The 15085-nt window shown below is 45.2% G+C and overlaps 1 protein-coding gene across 2 annotated transcripts in view; it reads left to right on the top strand.

Moving 5' to 3' along the window:
- Positions 1–15085, top strand: part of BUB3 (BUB3 mitotic checkpoint protein) — a 100953-nt gene that overhangs the window by 68321 nt on the left and 17547 nt on the right. For both annotated transcript variants that reach the window (XM_085601691.1, XM_085601700.1), the window contains one exon: positions 14907–15084. In XM_085601691.1, the coding sequence (XP_085457817.1) occupies positions 14907–15084 (178 nt within the window). The remainder of the gene's footprint in view (positions 1–14906; position 15085) is intronic.

Raw genomic sequence — 15085 nt, 5'->3', positions numbered from 1 at the left:
CCCTGTCCTTAGCCAGCACTTCCAGCCAGAAAAAAACAGTATTTGCAAAGTCAATAGATCTCGGTTGTACAGCAGCTTGGCAATTTCTTCCATATGCTGAAGTGAAAAAGTAATACAGAACCAGGAAATTAATGTGCATGGCACACAATCAGCGTGCCACTGCTGTCTACCTAAGACTAAAAAAAAAAATACTTGACAAGCATTCTGCTCCAGTTACAGAAATCTTTCATCGTTAACAGCGGGTGGCACAATGCATTTGATAACTAGGTTGGATATTTTCAGAAGCCATTAATTTGCGAAGCAGAGATTGGAAAGGTGACTAACTCTGCTATCTATGAATGTGAAACTGTATTCAATCCTGTTGAATTTTGAAAAATTATTTTGGAATTTATTTTTTGCCCAAGAAATCCATTAGCCTTTGTGTTTGTCTCCTCGCATTGTACTACATAGCAATTTTTAGTGCAAGTCCCATCCCTGTTTAATTTGAGACTGATCATAGAGATCCATTTATTCATGCAGTACTTGAGTAATCACCCCCCTCCTGTAGTGTTTTCCCTCTTGCAGAAATCCCATCTACCCTGTGCCTTTGCTGTCCCTAGTTTGCATTCCTTTTTTACATTGCTCCACTGTTTTGTAGCTTTGTTTGCATTATCTAAATGCTCTTACACAACATACCACTAATGCATGTTTCCCCTTTTAATTCCACCGTTTTCAAGAACTTCTCATTAATACACTGGCTTCTAAGGTCCACTTAAATTTACAGCTCCATCTTTTTAATCAACTTCACCGATACCTCATATTAAGTTTCCTGTTTGAGAGCCAGAATATAATCCCAGCATGGCATATCTAAATATTAGAGTTGCTGTAATAAGGGGTATTACCAAATCAATTTAGACAGGAATGATACAGGATTACAAACTCCATCATAGGCAGTAGTCTTTTACTAGCCACGCTGCATTAGCTTGAGGGCAAACTCTGGTGCTTGTAGGAGAAAACTGTATGTGGCACCTCAGACATTCGCATAGCCTTCCTTTGTCCTCGACCTGACTTGTTCACATTCCCTGTAATTCGTCCACACTGTCCACATACTGGAAATGTATTTTGCATACAATGGAAGCCATTGTAGATGAAACTGTAGACCAAAGAGCATGAATTCAATTTTTGCATGATTTTCTTTACTTGTTCCAAAGCCTTTGAAAATTAATATATTTATGCGTTTGTGGTATAGAACAAATGCACTTGCCAATTTTTGATAACTCCTGACCAGTCATATGTTCCAGCAACAAATGTTCATATTGGTGTAACTAACTTCCTTTGGGCTGGTTTTATATAGAATTCACTTTCTGATGGATACTTCAAACCACAGATTTCTCACCTTGTGAACATCCACAGGCGCCAGTCTGGGTGCCGAGAGCAACTTCCTCGCATGCTGGCAGGTGACGTTGTGCAACTCCACCTTTGGTCACTTTCCTGCCCCGTAGGTGACATCTGAACCACAATTAAAGCACCTTGTCAATTTTTTTCTTCACACACATTCTGACGTGGATCTGAACATTGCGCACTTGTTTTCTCACTTGACAGCTCAAATATTTTCTAGTGTGCTAGAGATGTCCGTCCCCCCCCCCCCCCCTTCCCTAAAACGATTGGTTACAAACAGTGTAGAGTTTGCCACAAACTGATGTCAGTGACAAACCTTTGCACGGTTTGGTTCTGGTGTCTCAGCACTGTGCACTACCCTGTAATGCAACAAATTTGCTCAAATTAACACGAAGGTCATCTGGGACTGCAATGCTAAACTCTGCTGACCAGCACCGTAGGAAGACCTGAACCCAATTAAAGTCCAGGATACAGATGTGTTCTCGGTCCTGAGGCAGTTTTTGAGAAAGATCTTCATCCCACTACAAATCCTCAGGTAAGTTGAAAAAGAAAAAACACAAAGTTCAAATATGGCTCCCGCCATGCCCGCAACTCTTGTGATATGTCAAGGTCACCCACCACAATCATACTGGCAAGCCTTCTGGCCCCATGGATCCAAGGAGGCCTACAGTCCGATTACTGCCGGCAGATTTGTCCTTCATGCCAACTGTGACTCGACCCAGCTCGGCTGTGCATCCCAACTCTAGGGCCAATTCCTGCTCCGACTCCTCCTTCGTTGAATGCCACACATGTTCCAAATGTGTCCGCATTGCTGACGGAAGGCGAACCCATTGGCCTTTTCGACTCTGCAACGAATACACTACAACCTTCATCAAAGTTGCTCCCATCTCGACCTTTACCACATTCTGATTCTCTTTTGCTGCTTAAGAGATTCTCGGACCTGGGGCCATATGACGACTATTATGAATTGCAAGTATATGTAAACTAAAATATTTTTCTGGATCTTCAGAAGGCCAGTGGCCTTGACACCTCTCCAAATACTGGGCTCCGTTCTCCACCTGGCCCATCTTCAAAGGAATAGCCCCCTTTCAACATTATAATTAAGAGTGGCAGGGGGCTTGACCTCCAACGTCCCTCAGTGGAGGTTAAAACACATGTACTGACAGATTTTGAAGCCAAGTCATACCTCCTCCGAATCGCTGCTTCCATTTAATGGAGCATTCACAGACACCCTAATGACACCTGGGCAAAGGCAGGATCTTGCTCGCCTCACAATGGACAGACAGTCAAAGTATTTTATTTAGCATAGTTACTTAAAACCATTGCTACAAAGCGCCTCATAACATTTCATTTACAAGTTTTTTTAAAAATAAAAATGGTAAAACAATTTAAGTAAAATCAGTGCAAAATAAAATATTTGTTTAGCAGCATCCAACACTGTTCTTTGACTATATAATGTTGTTCTGTCCAAAGTTAGCGCCCGGGGGTCAGCATCTTGATTTTGTGGCATTCTCTTCTCTACTTGTGTCAGATATTTAACCAGGCGGCAGTTCAGCTGCGTGTCCTCTGCTGCAAAGAACGCCAGCACGGCCTGCCTCCGTGTCCGGATGCCTTTCTGTTTAAAAAGTGGCTTTAAAAGTTATCTCTGTTCCTGTGTTAGTTCTTTGCACGTACAGAGCAGGTGCAGCATATCTTCACACGCTGCGCCGCACAGGCGACAGATGGAATCGGATTGATTTTTTTTTTGCCAGTATGTATAGTGCTTTAAGCATGGTAGCAAGCCAAATCGGTACTTTAGGAATTGTATTTTAATGGATTTGGCAAACCCTAGAGCTAGATATTTGTAAGCTGCTAGAGCAGTATAGGAGCTCAGGATCATCCAGCCGTGAGATCTTCTGGATAGGGCTGCCTTGTCTTCGATCCAGGATTGACTTTTTACTGTTTTCTTTATTTTTTTTAAGAAGGCAGTGGCTTATAAGTGTTTCCCAAAGCTCGTTGAGACCCAGGGTGGTCAGGCTTGCTAGGAGGTATTTTGTCGCTGGTTATGTGTTTTTCTGTTGTAGTTCTGACCACAAATACCAATTTAGGGTTCCTGGTTTTGATTTTCTTTCTTTGTCCCAAAGGATGACTGCCGCACCTTGTCTTGCAAGGGTCTGTTTTTGAACACCAAACTAGCCTAATCTGTGCTGGAGAGACTCTTGTTGGTAAACCAAAGATTATTCTATGCACTTTTGCAACCACTCCATCCAAGATCTTGGAGTCCCTTCCCCTCTGCACCTCGCTCCCGTAGGTTATTGTAGGCAGGAGTTTTGCACGTATTACTTCGACCAGTGGGGAAAGTGAGGGACCACTCAGTTTAGAGTTAAGGCTTCTCTGCGAAATTGCTAGAGCTGTTCCCTTCTTTTTGATTGAATCCCTTAGGGCAGCGAAATGCCCGCCTTTATCGATCACCCCCAGATATTTATACTCTTTGACTGAGTCTATGCGAGTTTTGTCCCAGAACCAGACAGGTGTTTTCTCCAAGTTAATGCTCAGATTATTCGCCTCAGATTCCTCAAATGTAGTAGTAAGAAGATTCTGTAGACCGACCTTCGTTTGGCTGATCAGAACTAAGTCATCAGCATATAGTGGACATGGTAAAACTAGATTCTCGACTTTTGGAGAGTGCAAATTGCTGGCGTTTAGTAGCGAGATGAGGTCTGCAAGAAATAGGTTAATAGGGTCGGGCCAGCACACAGCCTTGCTTAAGACCTTTTGTTGTTGGTATCTTTCTTGATAAAACTGATCCGTCCCCCAACTTTACTTGGATCCAGGTCCCAGTATGCAGATTTAGTAGAGCATGTGGTATGCCCCAGCCGGCCAATTTTAACCGAAGTCTGTTGCGGTTTACGTGGTCAAAAGCGGCCTGTAATCGATAAAGCAAAAGTATAGTGGCATTTTTGTAATCTCTGCCTTATCTATTAACAGAGCCACGGTGTGTTTTTGTTACCGTTCCAACAGATTTGGAGAAGCCCGTTTGGTTTAAGGGTATAATCGAGTTGTCTTCTGCCCAAGTTTGCAATTTATCCAGCAGAGTACCTGTAAAGAATTTTGCCTCATTATCCAAAACGGCAACTAAACGATAGTTCCTGGGCAGAGTCTTATCGCCTGACTTAAAGGGTGAATTTTCGAAGCCCGCCAGGACAAGGGTTGTAGGCCTATCTGCCTTACTTCCGAGAACTGTGGACTAAGTGCTTTTGCCCAATAATCTGCATCTTTTTTATAAAGCACAGGTGGTATTCCATTTGGGCCCGGCGCCCCTTCTTGTCTTCCCTTCTTAATATAGCTTTTTAATTGTTTTGGGGTGATCATTTGAGGTTATGAATCCCAGCAGTTCTCCTTGGTTACTTTCTTGTAGTAATAATTTATCCTCGTTGGGTTGATGCTTCATAGTAGTAGACCACTGCATTGTCTCTGAACTGGTCCCATTATGTGATGAGATATTTTCTTGGTGAAAGTGATTTCCAAGGTAGGTAGACCAATCCCCCTCAGATATATTTGAAGACAGACCCTCGTGTGTTGGATGGGTAAATCCTTTTTATTGTCTCCCAGAACCTTGCACTGCCATTCCTCTTGGAATCTGCATGCAGTTTTGCCCATATAGAATCCTCATTATCTCTCTCCTGGCCTCCCAAATTGCTTGCTTTAGCTCTTTTTTCTGCTGTTGTAATACTGCTAGTTTTAAGGTGTTAGTTGGAGATCGCCGTACCTGCCGTAACGTATAATTAATAGTATTTTTTATTGATCTTATCTTACTCTTTTGGATCCTGGTAAAGTTGGAATTGCAGCTGCAGCTTTGCTGTGTCCTTGATTTAATCAGGACGGCAAATGATTTTGCCAAGGCATTCGTATAGTTTGTCCATTTCTCCGTTTCATTGCCAACTTCACGAGATTCAAATAAGTGTTGCTGCTTGCTGAAATTTCTCTTGCGTCGCTTGCACACATTTTATTTTCCTATAATTGATTGTGGTGGTCATACTTGGCTGGCCCTTCTATCTCATGAGTTTTGGCATATTTGTGCAGAGTGTGAGCTCCTGAGGCCGGTGATCACTGTCTGCTTTGTCACCCATACTGAATGAAAAGATTTCGTTTAAAAGGGTTAGACAAAAACGTATAGTCCAGCGTCGAGTTTTTGGTTCGTGAGTGATGAGTGAATGCCGGGGGAGTATCGCCTGTGCTTCTGCCATTCACAGCTCTGAGGTTTAGATGTTCAAGTTTCTCTATTAGGCGCTGGCCGGTTTTTGTGGATAATTCTGATTAATTGTTGCACTGTGGTGGAATGTTCCATAACTGGTTCTGTATAGATACTTCCTCCGCTAGTGATGAGCCAAGTAGATGTAAATTAAAATCCCCTGTTAGTTTTGTCTTGTGTATTGATCTCACTCATACAGAGCTCTACAAAATTAGCCAATTGTTTTGTATCCTTAATTTTCCTGTTGGGGTGGATATAAGTGTTTATTATTGCGATATCCCTGTACCCGAACCCTGATGGCCCAAATGAGGTGGAGATTTTTATGGCTATGGATTCCGATGTTATCAAACCAACTGTGAGCTGAGGTTGTACATCGATTATCCACATAAATTGCCAGGCCTCCCTGCAGATGTCTGTATCTTGCCTTTTTAAGTGCTGTTGAAAAGCGTAAATATCATTGCAAGTGTGGCGGGTCAGTCAACCATGTCTCCTGTAAGGCAATGATGTGAAATGACCTTTGATAGTTTATGAAGACCCGGTCTGGCAATTTGCTATTTAGCCTGTTGATGTTCCATGAGCATATTCGTAATAAATTGATTTCACCTCCTGGTCAATTGTGCCTGCTATTCTGTCAATTGTTTCTTGTTTGGTTAGAAATTGTCCTATCGGCCATCTCCGACCCTCATGACAAATTCCTTGTTGTAGAGTATCTGGACGATATATCCGTATCTCCTGTGGATGCCTCCTGGCGGCCGGTGAACACCCTCTAGCCCCTCTCAGTATGGACGTTGGATGTTGGTCCGTTCAATTGACCTTCTAGCTGCATGATGCTGGGCTAGCGGCTCGGGGTAACCTGGAGTATTAATAGGTTTAATCTTTATGCCCCAGTTTTCGAACGTCGAACTTTCCAATATTTTTTGTGCAGTGCTTGCCAGTGTCCAGGTGGTCCGTGTGACCACCTCCCTTGGGGTCACCATAATTGATATACTCCCCTGATTCCAGATCTGTAGAAGTTACCTCTGATAACGAAGGTATATGTGATAGTAAACACAGTATGTTCCCTCGGTTTTATATGTTGTATGCCCCTCTTGATCTATATGCTGGTATAAACTCCAGTGTTTACTTGTTCTTATGAGGGGCATTCACGCGATTGTCCAGTTGTTGCCAATTGATGGACTCGCAGTTATTGGTTCCTGATTGATTTAGAGTTGTTACTCCTTCTGCCTTGCTCCCATCGCTAAGAATTATGTTGGCTGCTCGCCTAGTGTAGGGCAACCTAGTGCCAGGCAGGTTGTCCGTGTCCTCCGAGGAGGCGGCCTTGATTCTTATATTGCCGTGTTGTGGGTCTGTTCAGTTTGCTGGACGCTAGCCTCCTCCAAATTTGTAAACTGTAATGATCGAATAGTTGTGGCCCCTTACTGGTTGATGATCTAGCTGAGCGATAGGGAAGACTATCTTGTGGTGTTTGTCGACTTCGTGGTGAATCCTACTGATGTTGGATTGGGTAAGTGCCGTTGTGTGAAGGTTACTTCCGGTTTCGAGCTGCATTGCTGTGTTTGATGTACACCTTCCTCCCTGTGTGATTTGTTGGATATGGAGGAGTAGGTTCCTTCAGCTTCATCCAACGGTGTCTGCATTGGTGGGCCTATGGTGGTGAGTTGTTGGTTGGAGTCAGAGGCCAGCCCTTCTTCAGCATGCGGTACCATTGTATGAGGAGTGCCCCTTTCATCTCGAGACTGTTGATTTGGAAGATCAGGTGTTTCGGGCAATGTCAATCCAAAGAAGCGAGCAAAATCCTCCTTTTTAGAGATTAATTTTTGTTTTTGACCCTTTCTCCTTTGGGCTCGCCTTTGGTGTTTAATGTTGCTCCTGGGACATCCGACTCTTCCATTAACTTCCGGGCGGGTTTAGATACTAGTGCCTGAGGCTTGTTGCATCCGTTATTTTTTGCGTTGCATCTTTTTGGTGGTTTTAGAGTAGGAGGCTTGAGAGTTAAGTTTCCTGCATCTAATGTGCTTGTTCTGGTTCCAGTTTGATCCTCAGTAGAGAAAGTACCCTTTAGCTTAAGATCTCCAGAATTCCGCGATGAATCTTTAATTTGTGCACATAAGTTGCTCAGTATTGAGGGGAGAGTGACCAATTTGTCAACTATTGGGCCACGCCCGCAGTTTGACTCCGACTTGAAGTTTTCCATGCGAGCTCTGAAAAAGACTGTTTAAAGTGGAGTTTCTCGTCAGTGGCCACCACAAACACTGCCAACGTGTTTGAGTCAGCTGTGTGTCCATTTTATCTGATTGGTACTGGAAGGCTTCAACCAGAAGTTGCACTGTTTTAAGTAGGCTGGCCCAGGCATTTTCCGAGTTCAATTTTTGCTGATGTCTAGTTGAGTTTTCTAAATCAGACCTCTGTGACCGAGCTTCCCTTTCATGGTTCCATTTCAGCTCTTTGTTCTACTGTGTGGAGGGATTTTGAGAGTCCAACACGTGCCTCACAGGTGTTTGCTGGGTGGGTTTTATCCATAGTTCTTCCCAATCCCTTGTGTCAATGTTGGAAATCTCCTCTAAAATTCCAGTCTCTTGTCCTAATTCTGTTTCTGTTTTGGGAAATGTTGTAGACGATAGCAGATGGGTGTCTTGCCGAGGGGTCATTTTGGTCTTGGCTTCATTGATGACGATGGGTGATGTGCCTAGCTCTAATATAGACAGATCCTCGTCTGTGGTGCAATTGTTCTTCGTTTTCCCTTTATGGCCTCCCTTGTGCTGCTGTGCTATGTGATCTCTTCCGGCTCGTCCAAGATACTTTGACAGCTTTGTTGTATCTTGGTCGCTAAGTGTTTTTGTTTGTGCTTTTGTCAGTTCCACTTCAACAGGGCCCTGGGGACCTTGCATTGAGTTAGCATCGCCTTCCGGATCTGATGTTGAGGCAAATGTATTACGTTTTGAGTGAGGAAGAGATAAGTCATTCGATCCCCAGGACGCTTTTTGTGCCGGGTTTTGCACGTTGGTCAGTTGTCTGTCCTCCTGTTCCCATCATCCAACGATTTAAGAGGTGAGAGCGGGGTACTAAGGCCTTGTGCTGCAATTGAACTTGACAAAAGAGCGTCTCCCGGGTTTTTTTAGGGACTGACATTTTGTATAAATTTTGGGCTGTGTCAGTTTGTAATGGCTCTGCGTTGGTTCTGCCTCCAGCTTGTTATCCCTTAAGTCAGGGCTAATGTCAGGAGAAATGTTGCCTGCTATATTTTTTGGTTGGGTCTCAGCCATGCAGCCCTTCGGTGACAGGGACCCTCTTTTGCTTGCTTTTTTTTTTTTTTTTTTTTTTTTTTAGCTGGTGATCCTTTTGGCCCTCTGCAGTCCCCACAGTTCCCTCTACTCTGTGCTGCACTCCAAGTCGGATTTCAGCTCAGATTCCAGTCTGCAATTTTGTCACAGGCTCCAAGGGAAAAGGTTAACTTGCTGATGAAGTGGCTGGTGACAAGACTGCTGCCACTATCGCTATTGCTAATGGGATCAACGGGAGCAATGCTCAAAGCTGCCCCGTCTCTCCCCACACTGCAGGGAGTCAGAGGGCACTCGCTTACCTGGAGCTGGTCTGGAGTCCGTGGTAGCTGATAGTAGCCGGTAGCCGATAGTAACCTGAACGTTGAGTCCGGTGTAGGTGTTGCAAAGTGAGGCAAATGAACGGGCAGGGTGGTGGCTGCGGGGGTAAGATAGAAATTCCCACCCACCCACTCACCACAACAACCACAGCCCTAATCTCACCACAAGCCATGCTCACCTCACACTACTCCAGCAACCAGCTGAGTCCACCAGATCCTGTGGTCAGCTTCTCACCTGGGTTTTCTAACTTCGGACTCCTCTTCTGGCGGGTAACGCCCACGCCAGCTCCAACACCAAACGGATAAACGGCAACCTGCAATCCAGTCCCAGACTCGCCTGCTCCGCCACAGCCTCTGCTGGTGATGCTGTTTGTTTGATGTCCGGGTTGCGTTGCAGGCTGCAGGCATGCAGGGGTAGGAGGGTGCCCGAGAAGGTTAGCGTCTCTGGACACCTGCTATTTTGCAGTCCTTTACAGTTCCGGTGGCTCTACGATACTGTGGCTTCGCGGCTCACCGACCAATCGATGGTGTCACACCTGCTACTCGTCGCTCGCTGCTGAGCTCTCTGCTGACCACCAATTCCTAAGTGCAGTTTTCCTTTCTGTCCCAGGATTCAGTAATCCTTTATTGTGTGTTGTAGGTTTGTGGTTTTGCAGGTAGGAGCAGAGCTGCATAAACCGCAGATCCGCCGCACCAGTCCAAGCCCCGCACCAGCCGCTGCACCTGCAGCACCGGCAACAACCGCCGCACCCGCAGCTGCAGGAGTCGCTGGAGTCCAAAACCGCCGTGGGACCAATGCCGGGATGCTCAAAAGCCGGCGTAACCGCCAGGAAATGGAGCGGAAGCGGGAACCAGCCGTGCAACAGCAACCCAGCAGACCAAAGCCGTCGCTCCTGTCCTCGGTTCCTCCGCCGCTCAGCGTGGAAACCGGAATAGACAGACAGATGCACGACCAACTCCGAGGACACAAACAGTCCCCAGAACTAAAGAGCCTTGTGGTTCAGGCTTTTACCAGTCAAATAAAACCGAATCTGCGTCAAAATCACCTCACCAGTCTGAGCTGAAGTGTATGGTGGCAGTTGTGAAACAGGTCTCCTGTGAGCCATGCCCTTTGATGTGTCACTTAGCGTTGCCTTTTGAGACATTAAATGTACATTTTGTGGGACATGGTGGGCGTTATCTTGCCCACAGTTTCAGGTGACGTTTGGGCCAACCGGCAAGTAATAAAATAATTTGAGGATGGGTGGGACGCAGTGAAGTACGTGATCAGGTTGAACCTGGACACTACTGAATGGGTAAGGCCCTTGGTATAGGCCTGATGCTTCAGAGTCTCGCCGAGGTAAGATCCACAATCTTCTCCAGTGATGTCCATGCAGACTGCATTAGAGCGCTTCAAAGAAAGCATAGCAACAGTGCGCTCTCTTTATTTTCCACCGCCTGTACAGCAGGTTCTCCAACAATATCTCGCCGTTCCTGCTTCGAAAGAGCTGCTGTCGGGGCCAGAATAAACTTTGCCTCCATAACAGACTTCCCAGTGCTTTCAAATTTAGAGGCCTGAGATCTGGTGGACAGCATCCCGGCCCGAGGGTCACAAACTACCCTATCTGCTGCTGCAAAACCTCTTTAGTTTGACATCAGCTTCACACAGTCACACTAATGAAGGTCAGATACGTTTTTACCTCAACCTATTACAAATCGCATCATCAGACATATCACTGCTGCAAACTGTCCACTGTGGATTTGCACTGCCCTTCTTATCTACTCCTCCAGACATGCCGCCTACACCACAACACCTTTTTGAAGGCTACTTGTCCATTCTTGACATAAAGTTCACTCTGCTCTGGAGAAGGGAACCATAGAGACTGTACCGGCATCAGAGGTCTGAACTGACTTGCTATTTCACATACTTTCAGGTGCCAAAGTAGGATGGATTACTTTGTTCTATTTTAGACCTCCCCCCATAACTTCCTCAAGAACGACTGGTTCAAGATGCTCCTTTTTACCCAAGTTCTGTCTTCCCTGGATTCTGGCTCAGGATGGCGGCATCGGATTTACACGATGCCTATATCCCCATCCTGCAATCCCATAGACCCTAACTGCAGTTTCAGGTAGCCCACGAGCTCTTTCAGTTCACAAAAATTATAGTAGTTGCCCATCTGATTGAATTGGGAATACAATTCCGGTACCTCTGCGACTGGTTTCTCGAACCAGGCTTGCCTTAGTCGTGAACCACCTCCAAATGACAGCCTTCATCTCCTGTATTTACACCGGACTCGTTCATTCTTGACACACGGCTGTTTCGAGCCTTCCCTCCATCTTGTAGAGTCATCAGAGCATTTTGCTTGTCATACAATACCAGGCAGGATCTTTAAATGCAAGGGAGAAAATGAACTCAGCTGGCATTGCCAGACGAATGATGTGTGACATGGCATTTTCCAGCAATGGGGAAGAACCCTGTCTCAATCTTTTCACCACGTCTGAGAATGCTCCGTATCCGACCTTTACAGGTCGGAGTTCCCTAGGCAATTTTCACTTGAAATGCTTTTCGGTTGGACTGGAGCTCGGAACTCCTGTACGCCTTCCTGCCTCTACATTTCCTGCCCAAAGTGCTGAAGATCAGAAACGCTTATATCAACCCAGTGGCTCCAGATTGGGCCAGGAGAGTGCTGTACCTAGAAGTTTTGGCCTTAAGCATATGTCCTTGGGTCTGACTGCCTCTTGTGTCGCAGCAGCAGGGCAGGGTCCTGCACCCAAGCATGCAAAACTTGCACATGCATGCTTTGAGATTGAGCAGTGACAGCTTACTGCTCAATCAAGTAGTAAATGTCATTCTGGCGGCCAGGCTGCACTCCACTAAATCCATGTATGCGGGATGCTGGCGGAAGTTTGTAGTGTGGTGTGCTAGGCATATCCAGTTCCAACAAGCCCAGTTATGACTTCCTTTTGCTCCCCCCTTTTGTTGGCCCAGCAACATTTAAAGATTTAGCAGCTTTGCTGCAGGTACGTGATCACCCTTCTCTTTCAAAACACATTGTGATGCGCTACTTTACATGGCTGAACCACTTGTTTACAATGAAACCTTTTGTGGTACCCTGCTGGGAACTGAATTTGGTTCTCACATTTCTAATGGGCACCCTGTTAGAAGCAGTCCACTGAGGCTACTAACCCTGAAAGCAGTGTCACTCCTGGCAATTAGGTCATCTTTGTGTGCATGAGCTATAGTCCCATTCTGTCCATTAACTGCACACTACTACCTTACCGGACAAATAAGTGTTGCGAACTAAGAAGGCTTTCTCACATCAGGCACTCTGTCACCCTCACCCACCCATCCAAGGAGGAGGAAAGACTTAGTCCCTAAGAGAGCTCTGCGCTTCTACATTGATCACACGAGGGGCCATCGTGTAGACCATTAACTCTTCTTTGGGTTCTCTGGAGCAAAGAAAGGAAAGGCAGTGGAGAAATTGACCATCTTGAAATGGATTGCCCTTTGTATATTGTATAAAGATCTGCTATTGACTGGCTAAACAGCTTCTGGAAGGCTTACGAGCTCATTTCACCAGAGCCAAAGCTGCTGCCACCATATTGGCATGTGGAGTGCCTGTACTGGACATCTGACAGGCTGTGAGGTGGGTGTCAGTTCACCAAATGCTACTGCCTGTATAGCCAGGTCCTGCAGAAGAGGCACTTTGCCTATTTGGTGCAGGATTTCCTGGTTTGAGCTATTCCACAGGCCTGCCACTTGGGGAGGTACTGCTTTGGTATCTATTCACTAGTTGGAGATTATGCGGTTAGAAGTGTCCATCAGAAAAACACGCTATCTACTCTGCCTGTAGATTCCTGACCGACACGTCTACCTCCCCGTTCTGTGGAGTGGACTCGTCCATAATTAAAAAGATTCCAACTACAGATCTGCACATTGGCACAATCTGATTATCGAAGGTTTAATTTCCAATAGCTCAGACTGATATCTGAAAGTGTATGCGCCCTGAGATGGCAGTAATAGTGTGGCCCGGACATAAGGTGTCCAGCCCTCCCAGATTTGCCTGAACAGTCCTGGGTTTTCATGGAGTGTCCCAATTTTCTTAGTGTAAATGAATGCATGTCCCAGAGTTTGAGGAAGAGGTGGGTGAGAGCACACATTACATGGAGTGCACACTCTTGTGTTATCTGACCCACTTCTCACTAGGGACATGTTAAATTTTCTGAAGAGCCTCCCACTGTGCTGCCTTATCACATTGTAGCAGCATCGCAGGTTTTATAGAGCGGTGAATCGGTGTCACATGAGACCAACAAGGCCAAGCATGCCGTAAATCTTGCACACACCGCATTGGAGAGGGAAATGTTTTATGTTTTTGAAGGTTTGTAAAAAGAAGCTCTGAATGTGTTTTGTGTTACAAGTGGAAATGCACATTGATGCTTATGCATTCCTTAGTTCATGTTTTGTCATCTGGTATTATTAGTCTTGTACCATTTTATAAATACAGAACCACAAGCTCCACAATGCAAAGCTGAATGGGTTATGCTTTTCATGTGTCACGTAAATAACTTGACGGCTTTGCTCTCCTTGTGCTAGTCCAATATTTATCAAATGGAAAGAAGTGCACAGCACCTAAAGCAGTGGCCTTTTGACATGTAGTCTTTTTTTAATTGGTTTGTCTGGTGTGGCAGGGTAGCCCTCCTACTGCGTTGGTGGGTGCTGTATTGTTCACCTTCTTTGTCAATGGTGGGTGTCAACAGTTAGTCCTCCTATGTCGTTGGCTGTCCCGGTTTTTGGTGCAGAAAATGTTACTTCGGAGGTGGACCCAGAATTGGAGCTGCACGACGCCACCTACCAGCGCTCTAAGATATAGCTATGGGGGGGGGGGGGGGGGGGGGAGATCTCCCAGTGCATGTCTATTCACAAGGTGAGGAATCTACAGTTAAAGGGAGTATCCACCAGAAAGGGTATTACTGAAGACAAGTAAATTGTTCATCAGGTCGTTCTCTTTGACTTTTATGTGAGCCTCTGAATTCTTTCCTTTGTTGATTTCTGTCGGGTTGTTCTTGATACAGTCTTTGTCAGTGGATTGAAAATGCACAGGTCGATGCCTTTCCCCTCCTTACTTCTAGTTATTGCTGCAGTGTATAATATCAGAGACTTCAAAATCAAGTGGGATTAGTATGCTTTAGTCCTTAACATTCTACACAAGAAGCTAGAAACCTGTAGCATCCTTCCAGCTTGGTGGAATGTTCCATCAGGGACTTGCCAATCTGTATACTGTTGCTCCTTTGTTTTAAATGTTATGGACTACATCTTCATTGTTCCGTTGTTTAGGATATCTGCCTAATGCTGCAATATCCATGTAATGGGTTTTTTAATGTAGGGGTGAATAATTGGTGTAAGACGTCCAATAGGTTTCTTAATGTCAGTGTATACCAAACAGCCACTCATGGTTTCATCATAATGAGTGTTGTGTACTCTCCATAAAAGTATGTGATTTAAAAAGAATCCCAAGACTCTACATCTAGTTTCTTTTTCCTTTGCGTTTCTGTTTCCTGTGCTCCGCCTTTTGCATGGCATCCTTGCAGTGTTGCAGTCAATGTACTATGTCTTCCACATGCTAGTAATGCATGATTAAAAAAAATATATATATTTTAGTGCTTTGTTCGTGGTATTGTTTGCTTTCCTCTATTGATGAATTATATTACCGCTCTGTGCAGGGTTACGTGTTGAGCTCCATCGAAGGACGAGTGGCAGTGGAATACCTGGATCCAAGTGCTGAAGTCCAGAAGAAGAAATATGCTTTTAAGTGTCACAGGCTAAAGGAAAATGGAATAGAACAGATTTATCCTGTCAATGCTGTGTCCTTCCACAGTCAGCACAACACATTTGCAACAGG

Source organism: Triturus cristatus, chromosome 1_2, assembly GCF_964204655.1.
Source record: "Triturus cristatus chromosome 1_2, aTriCri1.1, whole genome shotgun sequence".
Classification (NCBI taxonomy): domain Eukaryota; kingdom Metazoa; phylum Chordata; class Amphibia; order Caudata; family Salamandridae; genus Triturus; species Triturus cristatus.
This window is presented reverse-complemented; position numbering and strand designations above follow the sequence as displayed.